General features: G+C 37.8%; 1 protein-coding gene across 2 annotated transcripts in view; it reads left to right on the plus strand.

The window, feature by feature from the left end:
- LOC129268239 (uncharacterized) overlaps positions 1-17,625 on the plus strand; it is a 20,821-nt gene extending 3,196 nt beyond the window's left edge. For both annotated transcript variants that reach the window (XM_064104762.1, XM_064104763.1), the window contains exons 4-16: positions 462-612; positions 1,111-1,325; positions 1,852-2,061; positions 2,640-2,758; positions 3,625-3,742; positions 4,661-4,778; positions 7,190-7,412; positions 9,715-9,924; positions 10,842-11,016; positions 11,524-11,656; positions 12,163-12,570; positions 13,713-14,717; positions 15,177-17,625. In XM_064104762.1, the coding sequence (XP_063960832.1) occupies positions 462-612; positions 1,111-1,325; positions 1,852-2,061; positions 2,640-2,758; positions 3,625-3,742; positions 4,661-4,778; positions 7,190-7,412; positions 9,715-9,924; positions 10,842-11,016; positions 11,524-11,656; positions 12,163-12,570; positions 13,713-14,717; positions 15,177-16,028 (3,937 nt within the window). In that variant the 3' untranslated portion in view covers positions 16,029-17,625. The remainder of the gene's footprint in view (positions 1-461; positions 613-1,110; positions 1,326-1,851; positions 2,062-2,639; positions 2,759-3,624; positions 3,743-4,660; positions 4,779-7,189; positions 7,413-9,714; positions 9,925-10,841; positions 11,017-11,523; positions 11,657-12,162; positions 12,571-13,712; positions 14,718-15,176) is intronic.
- Positions 17,626-18,269: the final 644 nt, after the last annotated feature.

Here is an 18,269-nt window from a genome sequence, read left to right on the forward strand (position 1 = left end):
ACCCAGGGAAGCCACTTCAGTCCTGAAAACTGTTCTCCCAGCGGGCCCTGCTATTAATATTACCCCGGCAAGAAAGAAAGATAAAAAATGAAGAGATAAAATGACTAAGGGTTCATGAAAGAATGATTAAAGGACAAAATAAAAAATTTGGGATGGAAACTCCCACCACTTTTTTGTCCTGTTTGATTTCATTAATCTCACAATATAAATTGAAAATACAAGCTGAAATATAAAAAATAACTGAATTACAATTTTTGTGTGCAATAGCAAACTAATATAATGTAGGCCTACAATATGATTTTTTAGTATTTTGATTAATTTCTTGGCAATTTTTAGCTAACTGCACATATTTGAATTTCTGATCAGATCGATCAGAAAAATAATTTTGCTAATTTTACTGAAAAGAGAACCTTTGGATAAATATATTACTACATTATGAATTGATTCTATTTTATTTGCAGAGCTTTATCAAGAATTTACAAATCTCTGGAGAATCAAAAGTTCGATGAACTCTCCATCAAAGTTTCCTATATGGAGATTTACCAGGAAATTGGATACGACCTTTTGAACCCTACGACACGACCTGGAAACGTTGTCACACATCTACCCAAGGTATGTACTCTTATCCAGGTGCGGATCCAGGGATGGGGGTGATCTGCAGGCACAGACCCTGATTGAAACTTTGATCAACAAGTGGGTCTCCACGCAAAGACTAGCACGTACAAAACTTGATAATTCAAGGGTGTAATTCAGTACACAAGGCATTAATAGGCTGCACATTCAGACCTTTTACTCGAGTGAAAGATTTGCACAGCAGACTAGGATGGGAAGGGGGTGGCTGATGGGGGCCTTAACCACCCCCCCCCCCTAATATTTTATTTAGATTGTCAAATTTCCATGGACTGGTGAGGGTTCCCTAAAGCAGCCATGCGGGAGGATAAACAATAAAAAATATTGCATCGAACCATGATCAATCATTGTTTTTATATGGTCTTATGCACAGGTTTCCAATTGTTAGATCCTCCAACATGGCTGCTTGTGACACCATATGGGAACCCTCTGTTGCTTCTAAAGTGGTAGCTTTGATCTCTTGTTTCCTTTGTTTCTTAGGTCAGTGTCACTGATGGACCAAACAACTCTTGCACCGTACGCAACCTTTCTATGCATCTTGCAGCCGATGAACGTGTTGCTCAATCACTTCTCCTGCAAGGTCAAGCAAGCAGGAAGGTTGCTGAGACGCCCATGAACCAACGATCTTCCAGGTCCCATGCTGTGTTTACTATTTATGTCAAGACCCGACAGAAGGACTCCCATGCAGTTAATATGTGAGTATCAAATTATGACATCAACAAAGGAATTTTAAGATCACTGCATTTGGTGGATCAAAAAAAATTGAACAAAAACAATTGAATGGCAATGCACTTATTTTGCATATACTCAAAATTATTGATGATTCTTTATGAGTAGCCTTACTTATTTCTTGAAGTGGTACATAGAAGTACTGATGTTTTTTCCTGATTGCTGAAGAAAGCATGAATGCTTGCAAGCAAGTAACCAGAGGACCAAAGGTTTAGGGTCCTCTCCAAGGGACTTGGGGGTATTTGACAAAGATTAACATGTGACTTAGAGTAATGTTTAAATGCCAACACGCATATGATACAGTATGTAACATGCAATCTAATCTTATTAATTAATACGTAGTAGCGCGTGTCCTTTTAGTAGGATTCAACAATTTTGGTGATGCCTTTTATACTGCACGCAGCTGGGATATTTTTGTGAAACACCCTCTCCCTCCTGGGAATGAATGGAAGTATCCATTGATTTCTTAGCAATATTCTGTACTTGGTGTAGGTCAAAGCTGCATCTTGTGGATCTGGCTGGCTCCGAGCGGGTAGCGAAGACGAAGATCGCCGGTCACCAGCTTCATGAAGCCAAGTCCATCAACCTTTCTCTTCATCACTTGGAAGGGGTCATCATCGCATTGCAGGGAGGTCATGGAGAGGGGTCGAAGGTCAAAGGTCGTAGGAGAGCTTTGAGTGCTGGTCCAGTCAGGAACAGAAGGTATGCAGTCGTGAAAGAATAAAAGATTGTAATTCAAATCTTCTTGACGTTATGTGCCAATATAATTCTCTAATTGCAAAGCTTAATGACACTGACAATCCAAACACAGTCTAATTCTAAAACATCTCTTAAAGTGCTCTTTGTTTTTCTCTCATGGCATTCAAAATCAAATACATGTAGTTGTAAGCATTGTCTTAAATTGATCATTATAAGTATATTGATTATTGCAGTATTCTGATGAGTTCACTATGTTTAGTCTATATTAAATTTCTGTCTCTATGATATATCTTAAATGAAGTCCCCCCCAAAAAAAAAAAGTGATGTTATGCTACATTTGACCCCTCAAAAGTCATACCTTTCCATTTCATTTATATGTATGTGCACCGGCCATTAGGCAGCTTGATGAAAAAGATCTAGCTGTATTTTGTAAAATATAAGAGATTGATAATGGGAAAATTCTTTACTTTCTTTGTCACAAAATTATTTCAAAAATTCATAAATGAGGGTATCAAATACACACCATTTGCTATTCTGTCATTGCACATCCATCAAAGAAATCATTTTGTGTGATCTTTCAGGGTTGGGAGTGCCTCGAGCACACGTTCCTTGCCGTATCATAGGTCCATGTCCGTGGGTGGCCATCGTCATGTACCGTATCGTAACTCATTACTCACTATGGTCTTAAGAGATAGCCTTGGTAAGTTCATTTGTAGTCATAATGGTTCTTAAATAATAATAATAATCACAGGCATTTGTATAGTGCCATCTATCTAGAAATAATCTATTCCAAGGCGCATTGTTATTATTATTATTATTACGCCAGCCTTAGCTCGAGCTGCCTTTCAGTGCTCGTGTATTAAAGGAATTAATCCTGCCGGGTACCCATTCTCCTCACCTGGGTCGAAAGCAGCACAGTGTGGATAAATTTCTTGCTGAAGGAATACACGCCATGGCTAGGATTCGAACCCACGACCCTCAGTTTGAAAGGCAAGAGCCACAACCACTAGACCACGACGCGTCCACACTTAACTATATACGCGCCCAAATACTAGCTAGTAGATATCATCATTATCATTAAAAACATTGATCATCATCATCATCAATATGATGGGGGCGTTGTGGTCTAATGGTTACGACTCTCGTCTTTCAATCTGAGGGGCGTGGGTTTGATTACCAGCCATGGCGTGTTTTCCTTCAGCAAGAAATTCAACCACACTGCTGTACTCAACCCAGGTGATGTCAATGGGTATCCGGTAGGGAGATATTTCTCGAAAGCTGTAATCTATTCAGTCATTCCCTTCATCATCGTCATTGAGATGCATCTTCTCCAATGTCATTAGCAGCACCATCATCTTATTTTCACTGTTATTGTGATTGAAATGTAATCATTGTCATCATCATCATCACTTTAATCATCATCATCATCACCACCACCATTATCACCATTGTCAATGGTATCAGAATCCCATATCAATTGTGAATCGCCATCTGCTAATATTAGAGATGTCATTCTGATATGTTTAATGTTATATAATATCAGAATACTATTATTATTTTGATCAGGAGGAAACTGCCTGACAGCGATGATTGCTACCATATCAGCCGAGGAGATCAACCTGAGTGAATCTTTGTCAACTTGTCGCTTTGCCATGAGGGTAGCTGCTATTCAGAACAAGATAAGGTAGCTCCTAGTTACTGTAGATACAATTTCCTTCTTACACCCAGTAAACAGATCGCATATTCAATCTGAAAAAAATAACTTGGAAAAATCTGGAAACCAGCAGGATTTGAACCTGTCATCTGCATTTAAACTTCCCCAGCAAGCCTCTAACATTCCATTCTATTGTCCATGGCGGACAATGAACGCAAGCCAGATAAAAAAATCAGAGGTACTAAGGTGTTTGTTCTTTTATCATGGCAACTGTGCCATATACTGATGGCCTGGTGGTATAGTCGCTGACAGGCAATCAGGTTCGATTGCCGCTGGATCCAAGATTTTTTCTGACTTATTTTCAGATCGAATATGCGATCTTATTTACTGGGTGCAAGCCAGAAATTGTATCTACAATATCAGACTTTCCCAATAAGCCTTTAACAATCAATGTCTAGTGATTTGTTGAGCAATGGAGTTGATGGGTGTGTTGTATCCCAGGCATGTTGATGCTCCAGTCACACCATTGAACTGAATCCAAACTGATCAGTGGTATGTCATTGGAAATGACATAATGACTTTGGTCAGATTGGAATCAGTTCCACAGGTGTGACTGTAACATAGCTCAAGTGACGTATTCAATGGTGGGAGGAGTGAGAATAATAGAATCAGGTCATAATGATTATGCTAATGGTGATGATGATGATGGCAATGATGATGATGATGATGATGATGATGACAATGGTGATGACGATGATGATCATCATCATCATGATCATGAAGATAAAATCAGTGATGACGATGATGGTGGTGGTGATTTTGATGACTAATATGATTTTGATGATGATGAGTACAAATATTACATGTATAACATTGGGGAGGACAAAAAATGTCAAACAACAAGTTTAATGTTAAATCTATTAAAAACTGTGTATTATCTTTCCTCAGTCGTAATGAGGTCATCGATGACAAGACAATCATCGCCAGGTTAAGGAAGAAGATTGCCAACCTCGAAGAAGAAATCCTTGCCCTCAAAAGAAGAATTAGTGAAGATCATCATTTGAAGGTATCAAAAAGCCGAAGCTTTACAAACGTTTCTTTTTTGCTTGCCTAATGTGTGTATATTATTATAATTCATTCTACATCCTCAGTAATCAATAACAATAAATTCAATAAATTTTAAACATGTGTGGTTGCAGTAGGGCTGAATAGAAACTTATAGGACGAATTTCTAAAACGCTTACATGTAAAATATCTTTAATAGTTCATCGCGAATCTTTAGCCTGACAAATAGGTAGTCTTTAATCATCATGAAACAACCCCCCCCCCCACTTCCCTTCACTGGCGGATCCAGGGGGGACACAGCCAGCCTGTGGCCCCCCCCCCCCCCCTTTTGAGAAGCAAAAATTAAAATTTGTAATGTAAAAATGCCATTATCCCAGGACCAAAATCCAATTGAAACCAGTTGGATTTCCAACTGGTTTCAATTGGTTTCAATTGGTTTCAACTGGTTTCAATTGGTTTTAACTGGAATTTAACAATTTCCAGTTGAAACCAATTGAAACCAGTTGGGCAACTGGAAATCCTAACTGGAACCAGTTGGGTAACTGGAAATGACTTCCAATTGGGAATGATTTCTAACTGGAACCAGTTGAGTAACTGGAAATCCCAACTGGAACCAGTTGGGCAACTGGAAATCCTAACTGGAACCAGTTGGGTAACTGGAAATGACTTCCAATTGGAAATGATTTCTTACTGGAACCAGTTGAGTAACTGGAAATCCCAACTGGAACCAGTTGGGCAACTGGAAATCCTAACTGGAACCAGTTGGGTAACTGGAAATGACTTCCAATTGGAAATGATTTCTAACTGGAACCAGTTGGGCAACTGGAAATCCTAACTGGAACCAGTTGGGTAACTGGAAATGACTTCCAACTGGAAATGATTTCTAACTGGAACCAGTTGAGTAACTGGAAATCCCAACTGGAACCAGTTGGGCAACTGGAAATCCTAACTGGAACCAGTTGGGTAACTGGAAATGACTTCCAATTGGAAATGATTTCTTACTGGAACCAGTTGAGTAACTGGAAATCCCAACTGGAACCAGTTGGGCAACTGGAAATCCTAACTGGAACCAGTTGGGTAACTGGAAATGACTTCCAATTGGAAATGATTTCTAACTGGAACCAGTTGGGCAACTGGAAATCCTAACTGGAACCAGTTGGGTAACTGGAAATGACTTCCAACTGGAAATGATTTCTAACTGGAACCAGTTGGGTAACTGGAAATCCTAACTTGAACCATTCAGTTGTGTAACTGGAAATCCTAACTGGTACCAATTGGGTAACTGAGATGACTTCTAACTGGAAAGATGGGTAACTGGAAATGAATTCTAATTGGAACCAGTTGGGTAACTGGAAATTATTTCCAATTGGTTTCTAATTGGAAATTTTCCAGTTACCCAACTGGATCCAATTGAAACCAGTTAATTTGCATATTATTTGCCAGTGTGCACAGATTAATGTTTTATGAGATTAATCATCATTAACAATGTATCTATTTAATTCTTTACAATTTCAAGTACCACACTTTTTAAAGATTAGTATTTAGAATACTTAGCAGTGAAAACCATGTTCATAAATGTTATAGATTATAATTAAAACAGATTAAAGGATAATTAGTACACCACTAACTGTTACCAAATTACATCAAATAAAAGTACATATATTTGAAAATCTTCCATATAAATATATATATATGAAAGTCTGTATTTTATCAATGCCCTTTACATTGGTATTAATAGACATATAACACTGCTTCTGTGTTGGCATGAGAAATAGTTACTGCAAATGCTAATTAATTTGTAACTAATTAAGTTCGTTCCAACTGGAAGTTCCAATTGGATCCAGTTGGAAACCAATTGGTTTCAACTGGTTCCAGTTGAAACCAGTTGCCTCCAATTGGTTTCAACTGGAACCAATTGAAACCAGTTGCCTCCAATTGGATTCAATTGGTTTTAATAGGGAAATTGGAACAACTGGAACCAATTGACAACAATTGCCAACTGGTTCCAGTTGCCCAATTGGTTTTAACTGGAACCAATTGGCAACTGGTTTTCAATTGGTTTTTAACTGGAACCAATTGGCAACTGGTTTTCAATTGGAACCAGTTGTTCCAATTTCCCTATTGAAACCAGTTGGCCAACTGGTTTCAATTGGTTTTGCCCTAATTGGTTTTAACTGGATTTTGGTCCTGGGTAAAACAGAGGTGTGCCCCCTCTTTTGAAAGTGAAGACCTTTTTTTGCTTGTCAATTTTTTTCAGGTACAAAATATCCTTAATTTTTGGTTAAATACCTTTTCCTTTTTTTTTTTTTTTGCTTGTCTCATTTTTCCTCCGAAAAATGTGCCCCCCCCCCCTTTGGAAAATCTGGATCCGCCCCTGCCTCCCTTAATAACTTTTCGAAAATTTATTTACAGATTGAGGCATCCAACGAGTTTACCACCAACAATCATCCAGCTGAATCCACTACTCACATCACATCATCTTCATCTATAAAAGGCCCTTCCTCATTGGCTCATGCCCCCAAGCCTTTGGTTGCACCAGCCAGTGGGAGTGGTCTTACCAGGGAAGGAAGGCAGCTCTGTGCTAGAATCATGCAAGGGTTCGTGAGTGGCAGAGTGACTGATCCGGTTTCATCTGGTAAGTGGACAAATTCTCTCCAGGGGTTGGTTTCACAAAAAGTTATTGAGTATGAATGTATTAATCACCTTCTGAAAGGCACCCTATGTGAGGAGTAAATTCAGAATAGTCTAGTTCTGAAGCCATGATGAGTAAAATAAATTCTTACATGTACTTCCAAATGATGGATAAAAATGGAAACACCTACAGTCCACCCCAATGCTTCACTGCAAATTGTTGAAACTCTTCTCAAACTGACTTCAACTAAAAATCAATAAGCTGTATAGTTCCCTAATAATGCTATCATTTAATTCACCCCTCCCCCTCCACCTCATTGACTGATCTGGGGCCCGTTGCAGAAAGAGTTGCAATCAATTGCAACTCTAAAAATCATGTGCAACTTGATTTTCAACCAATCAACAGTGCGCATTTGGGACTTGCGATTGATTTTTGGACATGCGTTTAAACGCAACTCTTTCTGCAACGGACCCCAGGTAAATCAACTGTGGACATAATTCACTCCTTTTTTCAAATCCAATGTGTATAAATACCACTGACTCTGTCAGGAAAAGGAAGAGGTTTTAATCCTTTAAAACATGTTCATTCTTTAAACATTGTCAAGTTCTATTTAGGTGGTCTGTCTTTGACAGATCACCTATTAATTTCGTCAAAATTTTTCTTTATTTTTCTTTATTTTTAATGGCTACATATTTGTCGCCAAGATATCTCAAATTTGACGATGTCAATTTCATTGCATTTCATGTCATCAATAGCATCCGTCATGGAAACGCCAAAATAAGCTTTTCAAGGTCATCAGGTCATGATGACGTCATCTAGACGCCATTTTGTAAAATCACATTATCAATCATATCTCCATTATCAATTATTAAAAATTAACAATATTTACATCACATTAACTTCAGGTTAAGGGTCATCAGGTCTTGTCATCAAAGGTCACCTGAAGGTCACGACGCGCGCGTACGTGCGCGTCAAAATTTAAAAATGCTCAAAATCACTTTTTGACCAAAGTGGAGTACGTTTCAGGTCATTTAAAGCATTTCAAAAATTTGCGCGCGCACATGTATGCGCGCGCGTTTTCGCGCGTAACGCCTTCAACGCAACACAGAAACACTGTTTTCTTTATATCATTGTATTGATAATATAATTTTGAGCAATTTGATACCTTGATCAACCTTCTACGACCATTAATAACGAAATTAACACCCGTTAAAGTTTGCAGCACGTGTGCGCGCGAGCTCTCACTATAGGCCATATATGGGCAAAAACATGCCTATTGAAAATTCACTGTAGCTCTTTAAATAGTCCGTTGAGCCCCAATTTTTTTTTCATATATCGATAGAATATGAGTTGTAGATTTGATTTCATGTCACCATTGTCCCTCAATTATATCATGACGTCATCAAAATGGCGTCGGAAGTCAAAATATCAATTTTCCTTGTTATGACGTCATAATAATTATGCAAATTAGGATTTGACTCCGTGAATATTGGTCAATTTTCGCCCAATTTTCGATATGATGTAGCTTAGGTCTTACTCTTTCTGAATTATTCCCTTTATTTTTCATTTTAATAAACAGATCATCCTGAAAAATGCAAATAATAAAGGCATGTCATTTTTACTCATTTTGCGTGTAATCTCTATGGGACATGACTTTTTCTCAAAACTAGATTCGACATTCCTCTATTTCGTGAGCCATATCTCCATTTTTTCTTGTCAGTTTTCCCTGAGCTTTTAGTATAATGTAGCTGAGATTCTAAGCTTTCGTAAATGTGCCCTCCATTTTTTGATCAGATGCCGGGATCATGCCCGATTTTCACTTGCAAAATTGGAATTGTAATTCTCAAATTTGCTTACGTGTAATCTCTATGGGGAATATCGTGGCTCAATGGATAACGCATTTGACTTGCGTTCTCGGGGGCGCAGGTTCGAGTCCTGGGGTGAACAAGATGATTTTTTTTCCCTTTTTTTTTTCTTTTTACCACCTCGTACATGATCCTTTATGATAATTAAAAGGTATAAAAGTTAAAATTTAGCAAGATAAAACAGATTATAATTACTTTTTTATATCACATGTATTGTCATATATCAAAGAGACCTTTTTACAGTGCTTTATCATCTCCCGTCTTTCACAAGTATTCCATCCATAATGAACATTCCGTTGTCATCATGAAGATCATATTCTGCATGAACATGGTAATAGTGATCATGATGGCGAGAATAAGGACAGACCACCTAATTCGTCCGCATGACGAATTAAAATCTAGTCATTATTTTTATCTTCAAATCTTATTCCACTATGAAGGTGTCTCAGATTTCTCCCGATTCCGAGAGTGCTTGAGGATTCTTCGGGAGATGATCCACCGTTCGTATGCTTACCATCAGAGATACAACCCCGCCCTCCTCACAGATCAACAGCAAGGGTCAAAGGTCAAAAGGTCAGAAGAGAATGTTCCCAATGTGAAGAGGTCACCTGAAGGAGTGAAGGTCAAGTCAAGGTCAAGTACTGAGAAAGGTAATTCAAAATATTCTGATTTGGAGGGATTAATGATGCCCAGATAATTTCCACGTTGTCTACTAATTAAAATGGTGCTTAAAATTTAGTGAACCCCACCTGAAAATGAACATATTTAAAAGTGCTCAAGTTTTGCCATGTTATATTAAACTGTGGTGTTGGTGTTGAAATTTGGATTGCTTCCCCTAGCTTCAAAACAAATTCTGAGTTTGTAAAACTGATCCAGATCATATTATTGACATCTCAATAACTAGTGAGTGACTTTTCAGGACCATCTTCATTTTATGTTCAGTGTTATACTCGTGTAATAATTGACCTAACACCAACACCAATAGGTCAACACTGAACTTGAAATCACCCAATGGAGTTGTAGAGCAGGAGCGGGTGAGAAGTCTAGATGTTTCAAGCAGGTTGACTGTTCATCCGCAGAAGAAAATTTGGTTCATAAACTGTTCATCTAATAGTAAAGACTGATGTTTCAGGGGATGTTTCAGGAAAATATTTGCAATTGATTACAAATTTGTGTTTGCAAATTGAAAATTGATGTTTCAATTGTCGCCATAAGATATTGAATTGTACTTCTTGGTGCAAAAAGCAGTCCAGCAATCGAGTGCAGATTTGCAATTTATTGCCAGACTCGTGATCGATTCAGGGATTCAAATTTTACTTGCAATTGATTCCAAGTTTCTTGCAATGCTGCATAGGTGGTGTTAGATCAAGAGCATTAGGCCAGATATAGCCTTACTGGAAATTAGCCAAAATTGCAAATGTGATGAATGTCAATGAGACCAAATATTTAGTAGACTACCTAGGCCATGTGGGATGAGACATTGCAAACAGACATATAAACAAAGTAGAAGTAGACTGAATCGCAGTTTGCCGTTTTATTTAATAATTGTAATATTTCTATATTCCAGGGCAATCCAAAGGTTACAAGTCACCGTTTGAGAGGAAAAGGGAGAAAGAAATCTCAAAGTTGAGTAAGAATGTCGAGACTCAGATCGCAGAACAGAAACAGCAACGGAAAGATCTGATGGAATTCAAAACCCTTCTCAAACAACAACAGTTGGAGAATGCTCTTAGAGACTTAAGGTAAGTTATTCAAGGATGTTAGAAAATTTGTTTGTTTATGTTTTCTTTCTGTCTCTGTGTTTTTCAAAGTTTATATCTTCATGCATTCCTTCCTCCTTCCCCCTCTCTTCTGTCTTCCTTTCTTCCGATTTCTTTCTTTCTGTCTTTCTTGCTTTATTTCTTTATGCATTTCTTCCATGCTTCCATCCTTCAGTCCTTCCTTCTTTCCTTCTTTTTGAAAGACCAGCTGATGACAGGTGAGCTGATAATTTTAACCTGTACTGTTAGATATTTGAAGTGCAATCGGCTTTTGAATAGTCAAACCACAATTTTGGACCAGAGTTTAAATATAACCCACGTTCAGAATACGAGCTTATGTCATACCCCATCATGCATTTCTTTCATCTTTAAACAATATAAACCAAATTTTAATTAGGAGCAGAGATGATCTATATTTGATATATCTCATTCTCAATATTCTTTTTATGTTAACTTTGACAGGTTTTTGTTTTTGTTTTTTGTCTGTAGCAACAAGATCAGCATGACAACGGACCACTTAGACAAACAACAGGAGTTAGTAGAGAGTCTACGGCAGTGCAAAGCAAGCAGGGAACAGATAACAGCTGAGAAGATTGCACAGAAACAGCTGGCAAAGAGACTAGTCAGTATTCAACTTAATAGTACACCTTAGCCAAGTGTTAAGTGTATAACACTTCATCTAATTAATTCAGAATGAAACTTTTGAAACCAGTTGAATTGTATGAAAAGACAAATAAAAGAAATAGATCAACGAAAGTTGCAGAATAAATTAATAAACAATACAAAAGTTATGAGCATTTGAATAATTAGATCATTATGCTATGGATATCCTATTCGCATCCTGACCAATATGTGTGATATCACACATGAATAAATTCCCTTTTACTTTTGTATATGTTGTATTTCACTTCAATTGTTCTGTAGGTACTAATTTAATTGATGCTTGCATTCAAATTGTTTTTACTGTGATATTAAGGAAAGGGTAAAATATATATAAGCAAGCTGTAAAAGATCATAAAAATATGTGGATATTTAAGCAATCATGGTTATAATATACTGTGTAAGATGTAAAACAATACCATGTATTGAATATCAAATAATTGATTTTATTTCTTTTATTTTGTCCAGGCAAAGTACGAGAAGAGATATCAGCTCGCTCTAGAGCACCTCCAGATCGTCCGCAACCACATCGAGCTTCAGGGCAGGGTCTCTAAGGCAAGACAATCGACCAATCACAACACTTCTACCAGACAGGATGTCACCAGCCTGGATGTCATTAGCCAATCGGATTCAAGTTCCCATCCTTCTAGCCAGTCTGAACCAGTATTTCATCCTACCAGGCACATGTCATCTCCAAGACAAGGGACCCATAGGTCTGGCCAATCAGAAGTCACGTTAGGTGGGATTGGAGTGGAGGATGACCAATCAGGAAGCTTGACTGATAGGGTTGTGGAGAGATGCCGACATAAGAGCGGGAGAGTGGACTCCAAGAGGGTTCTGGATATATTGAAGCAGGAGGATAGCAAGCGTAATAAGGTAACTGGAAGTCTCAACTGGTTTCAACTGGTCAAAACTGCAAAAAACTGGTTCCAATTGATATCTTAATGACCAAATGATACACTCAGTCTTCATCATTGTTATCTTTGAGATCAGCTGCAGAGTCCTTTAGAGATTGCAACAGAAAAAGATCGAGTGATTATTGACACCAGTACAAACCATGATATCAAATTCAGCCAAGTTCCTTACCTGTAATGAAACATTCTGAGGAGTGTAGTCTTGTAATATGGCCAACTTGAATGATAGCACATCCAGTCACTATTGAATACATTTATACCGCAATAATTATGTTACTAATGGGGCGTTGCAAGAAACTTGCGATCAATTGCAAGTCTATTTTTGTTCCCGAAATCAAGCATATGCCGTGCAATTAATTGCAAATTTGCGATTGATTGCTAATCTGCTCCATGAAACAAGGGGTGTAATTTGATTTGCTATAGATAAAAGTGATCAATCAATTGCAAATTTGCAACAGAATATTTGCAATTGAACGCAAATATTTTCTTGCAACACCCCCTAAGTATCATAAAATAGCACCATTCCTGTCAGAAACATTTTACTTTCTCTACAAATAAAATAATAGACCAATTTTTTCTCTGAATTATCAATAGTCATTTTAAAAAGTATATTTTAAGACTAGATATCTATAACGCAGAGTCCTGGTGTGAGTCAGTTTGCTTTCCCTTTAAATAACATATTCATGTCTTATTTTCACATCTTATCATTGTTGATATTTTTTGTTAGATACAGACATCTATACACCCAATACCCATTACTCATCATGTATTTCCCTGTTTAGTAACATTGTCCAATCTCGGGAGCTTCTTTATCAATATACGCATTATAATAGATTCTAGATTGATATCACTTTACAAATAATTATAATGATAAGAACCAGCATTTATTGCAATCTCCATTATGCACTATATCACATTGTTACAAATCATAAACAACAGATTACCCAAATAAAAACAAAAGAAAAGAGATGCGAGTGTTGTATTTGTTGTTTATCCGGAGACTAGTATATTTTCAGTTTGTTGGTATTTTCACAGATTTGCAGAATAAAAATGAAAGTAGATTGCAGTTGACCCTAAATAAATCAACTTCTCTTGTACTTTTAGGCAGCTAAGGAGATCAAAGAGCAACGGATAAAAAACTTTACGCAACACTTCACACTCAAGGAAGAAGCTACACTCACAAAACTACAGCATTTTAAAGAGCAACTCCGTAAGCAGCAAGAAAGTGAGAAACGGCGAAGTGATTCTTCATTGAGCATGAGCCAATCATGGGATGGTCATGTGAACACTGCATGGTCTGATGATGTCACAATAGAGAGGTCAGGGATTGACCAATCAGGAACTTTTGTTTCTGCAATAAATGAAAGTGAATCTGCTAATGATGTAGGAAAGAATGTGATCGATGGAGGACATGGGAAGAACCAACCAGCCAGATCCCCAGACAACTTTGTAAATGATGATTCTCAAAAGCGAAATATCCCTCTTCAAATGTCTTCCTCATTTCAAAAAATGGTTTCCAAGGAAAATTCTCTTGACATTTCATCAAAGAACAACAACAAAATTGCTGCTGAACCTACTCATGGTGGTACAGTTGTCCAGAATTTGCATGCATCCAATGTCCCGCAGGAAAGATCACCTCATAGGACGTCTTTGGAAGATCCATCTGCCAAGACGATAGCCTTGACCAGAGACTCTTTATCCCATGGAGGAGATAACACTTCTGTTCAGGTGTCCAACATCACCACTGGCAGTTCTGCCAGTGTGCAGTCTCCATTGTCCACAAATATTTCCATGCTGCAGAGTTCTCCTTTTGGAGGAGTTACCAATAGCAGTTCTATTGGAGAAGGAACTATCCTTGTTAGCCAGGACTCAAAGATGTCTTCAATGCTTCTAGGAAGGTCTTCTACTCCTGGATTGTCAGTGGGTGATGAACCAGCTCTAAGCCATTCTGCAGAGTCCATCTTCCAGGAACCACATGGATTGCCAGAACAGTCACCAGATCGGACCTTGACCAATCCTAGAAGTTCCTTTGATGCAGCATTGTCTTCCATGCTCCGTCAGGATAAATCAACAGTCAGCCCTGCAGCCCTTGAGGACACCAAATTCAAAGTAAGTAGAGATTTTCTGATATTTCCATTCCCATTTCAAGAAATTTTGGTTTTTGGGGTACTATTTTATCGCAGATGTTATGGAAAACTAACACCTTTGTGAATACAAAGCATAAGAAGTGTGTTCATTGCAAATGTTAAGACACAAACCCAAACAGCTCGCGTTCTAGTAATAATATTTAAAATCCACTTTGCAGAGTGCTTTAGGCACAACGAAAGAAAGAAAAAATGAAGAGGAGATGCAGGGATAATTAAACAAAGGAAGCATTAAGTACATGCATCTTCCAGTAATGTTTTTGACAGAAATGCAATCTCTTATGATCGAAGGGAGATATATCCAGAGAAATGGTTCAGCATGGGCGAAAGCCATGCCCACCATGCCGTTGTAGATTTGGGAAATCCTGAAGAAAATTTAATTTCAAATAGTCACACTTCTCTTGATCCCCAATTATTCTTTCAGGCGCAACATAGTGGAGATGTCTCTCTAGCACTGAATACAAAGCTCCTTGATTACCTGGGTGGTAAACCTATGAGAGGTCCATCAGTCAGCAGTGTGGCCTCTCTCCAGGATGGCTTTTCAAGGTCTTCCATCAGCAGTGGTTTCACAGGGTCTTCCATGCAGCGTGATGCCTTCGGGAGTTCGACCAGCAATAGCCTTACTACAGGGTCTTCCGTTGGTACTGTCACCAGAGAACCATCCTTGGACAGCTTCTTTGCAGGATCTTCCATCAACAGTGATTTAACAGGGTCTTCCTTGCAGACTGATGTCTTCGGAAGATCTTCCAACAATAGCCTTGCTACAGGGTCATCTGTTGGTAGTGTTCCCAGAGAACCATCATTTGCAGAATCTTCCATCCACGGTGCCTTTCACAGATCGTCATTGAACAGTGCCTTTGAAAGTTCTTCTCCAAGCAGATCATTTGACAGATCTTCAGTACATAGTGGCCAAACAGGATCTTCCATTGATAGTAATACAGTCACATCATCAAAACCCCCTACTTTTCAAATAGGTGCTTCCATATCGACACTGAACAGCTGCATAGGCGAGGAAGAGTCCATTAATCCAAGAGGGGGAGAGAAAGCTAAACAGGCCTTCTTCCAAAGTAACCTGTCCACAAGTTCTCTTGGCAACCAGGTAGGGTTTAGCAATGAAAGGCCTGTGGTCAAAGCAATCGCAGAGGCAGAGAGTCAGAGGTCATATATATCAGCAGCCAAGGAAAATAAAGAGCGTATTCACAAGATCCGAAAGGCAATAAGATCAGCGGAAGTTATCCAACGAGCTTGGAAGAAATATCGTGCTCAAAGGAAATAACTATTTCAAGTTCTTGCCCTAAGTGTATTTTAATGTTCCCTGTTTGGATGTAGTAGGAGTGCCTTTCTTGTAACAGTGATTTACTTTTCACAAATAGTAGGATTTACATGCATATCTTCCCTAATGGGAATATATGATATATGATTCAGAATCTGATGTTTTACCCAAGAACTTGGCCCTGTCTTACACAGAGTTGTGATTGATACAAATCAAGTTGCGATAGATTCAAATCAAATCAGTTGCAATTGACGTTTAATTTGATTCTACAGTATCACAACTCTTTGTAAGACAGGTCCCAGCTCACCAGTTATGGGTAAAATTGTATGCAAATCAAGAACAGCTTATTGAAACAACAATTTTGTATCATTGGCAGTAGTCAGAATGTACATATCACTGGAGGAGACAAACAATAAAAGAAAAAAGATGCTTCTTCTCTTGGACACACATTATAAAGTCCTATTCAATTTAGGCCAAGGCCTAATTCTGTGTTACAATATGGGAAGCCAACAATGTCAACATTTTGTTTTAATTGTTTTTTTGTTTGTAATCCTTTGCTGTGAAGAAAACTATTTTAGTTATTATTACCAGATGGTTATGAATGATTTGAGTGTCAAATGAGTTGACTAATTGAACATGTACTGTTAGAGATTTGTGTCATAATTGGCTATCCATAGTAAACCACAACATAAAACAAGAATTCGAGTCAAATTTGGGTCCGTAATACTGGCCTGTACCAGCTGCACAAAAATGTGGTTAGTGCCCACAGAGCACTAAAAGCAGGTCCAGTCGCATCTTTCAAGCTTTGATGTCAAGTGTTGATCCAAGATATAAATAACGTGTCTGTTGTGACATAAGGCATCACAACAAGGCCTCTGTTAGCACTTGCAACGTCTCTGTGCAGCTGGTACTGGAAGTTTTTGAGGCTATGTCACAAATCCATCAGAAGCTTTACATTACTTTATGAAAGATGAGAAGCAATCTAATTTTTATTCTCAATTGTTTTCAATCAGTCATCAAAGTTGATATACAAGTATAGCGTTGGCATGCACTTTTGGCAGTCTACATGGAATGTATTTGTTTTGAACAGTGTTGTATTTTCTACAATTTGAATGAAATTATTTAAAGAATTCATATTCTTATTGAAAGGTAGACAAAAACCTTTCAGCTTTGTACTACATATTGAAGTTGTTTATAAAGCTATGCATACTTGCAAACTAGCTTTATGAAATACTTCCGAGTCTTTATTGTAAGGTTCTTTGAAATAGCAGCTGCACTTTTTTATAATACAAATATCTCAGCAAAATGAACCGTCCTTGAAACTCCACTAGTTTTATATTCAATCATGTTAGATTAATTCATTTCCTTCAATCATTCATGTTGTACACTATATGGTAAGCAGTATTATTCAGTATTCCCTTGTAATGCACATTTTCCTCTGAAATATTTGATTCAACTTTAATTCAGGAATACAATTATTACGCCTTGCTAAAAAAATTATCATGACTATAATAATTGTGGATTTATAATTTGGCTATTTGTGTGCCAAAAAATGCTATTTTTGAAAATAAATTTTGTAATATTTATTGTAGATAAATTTGTGTAATTTCAAATTTTTTTCAGACTTAGCTTCCAGAACAGCATTGACAAAAAATTACCATTTGGTCTACAGAATTACACCCACTTTGCCTATCTTCTATTGGTCGTCGGTTTACTATCAATTGGTCTAATGCCAATTTGTCCAATTACCAACTCGTCTACTAACTGTACATTTGGTCTACTATCAGTTCTCCATTATCCACATGGTCTAATTGCCATTTTGTCCACTCACCATTTCGTCTAAAAACCAATAGGTCCAATAGCCATTAAGTCCATATACCATTTGGTCTAATTGGAACAAGTGTTAATTGGGCAAAGTGAAAGAAAATTAAATGGATATTAGACCAAATGGTTATGAGAAGAAATGGTCATACATGAACTGGTGATGATTGGACCAAATGGTTATTGGATATGGTGAGACAAGTTGGCTAGTAGACCAAGTGGGTTTAACCATGATGGTGTTAGGCAATCTGAGCATTAAACCATTTGCTAGTAGACCAAGTGGGATTAGCCATGATGGTATTAGGCAATCTGAGAATTAGACCATCTGCTAGTAGCCCAAGTGGGTTTAGCCATGATGGTGTTAGGCAATCTGAGCATTAAACCATTTGCTAGTAGACCAAGTGGGTTTAACCATGATGGTGT

The sequence above is a fragment of the Lytechinus pictus genome, chromosome 9 (genome assembly GCF_037042905.1).
Source record: "Lytechinus pictus isolate F3 Inbred chromosome 9, Lp3.0, whole genome shotgun sequence".
Classification (NCBI taxonomy): domain Eukaryota; kingdom Metazoa; phylum Echinodermata; class Echinoidea; order Temnopleuroida; family Toxopneustidae; genus Lytechinus; species Lytechinus pictus.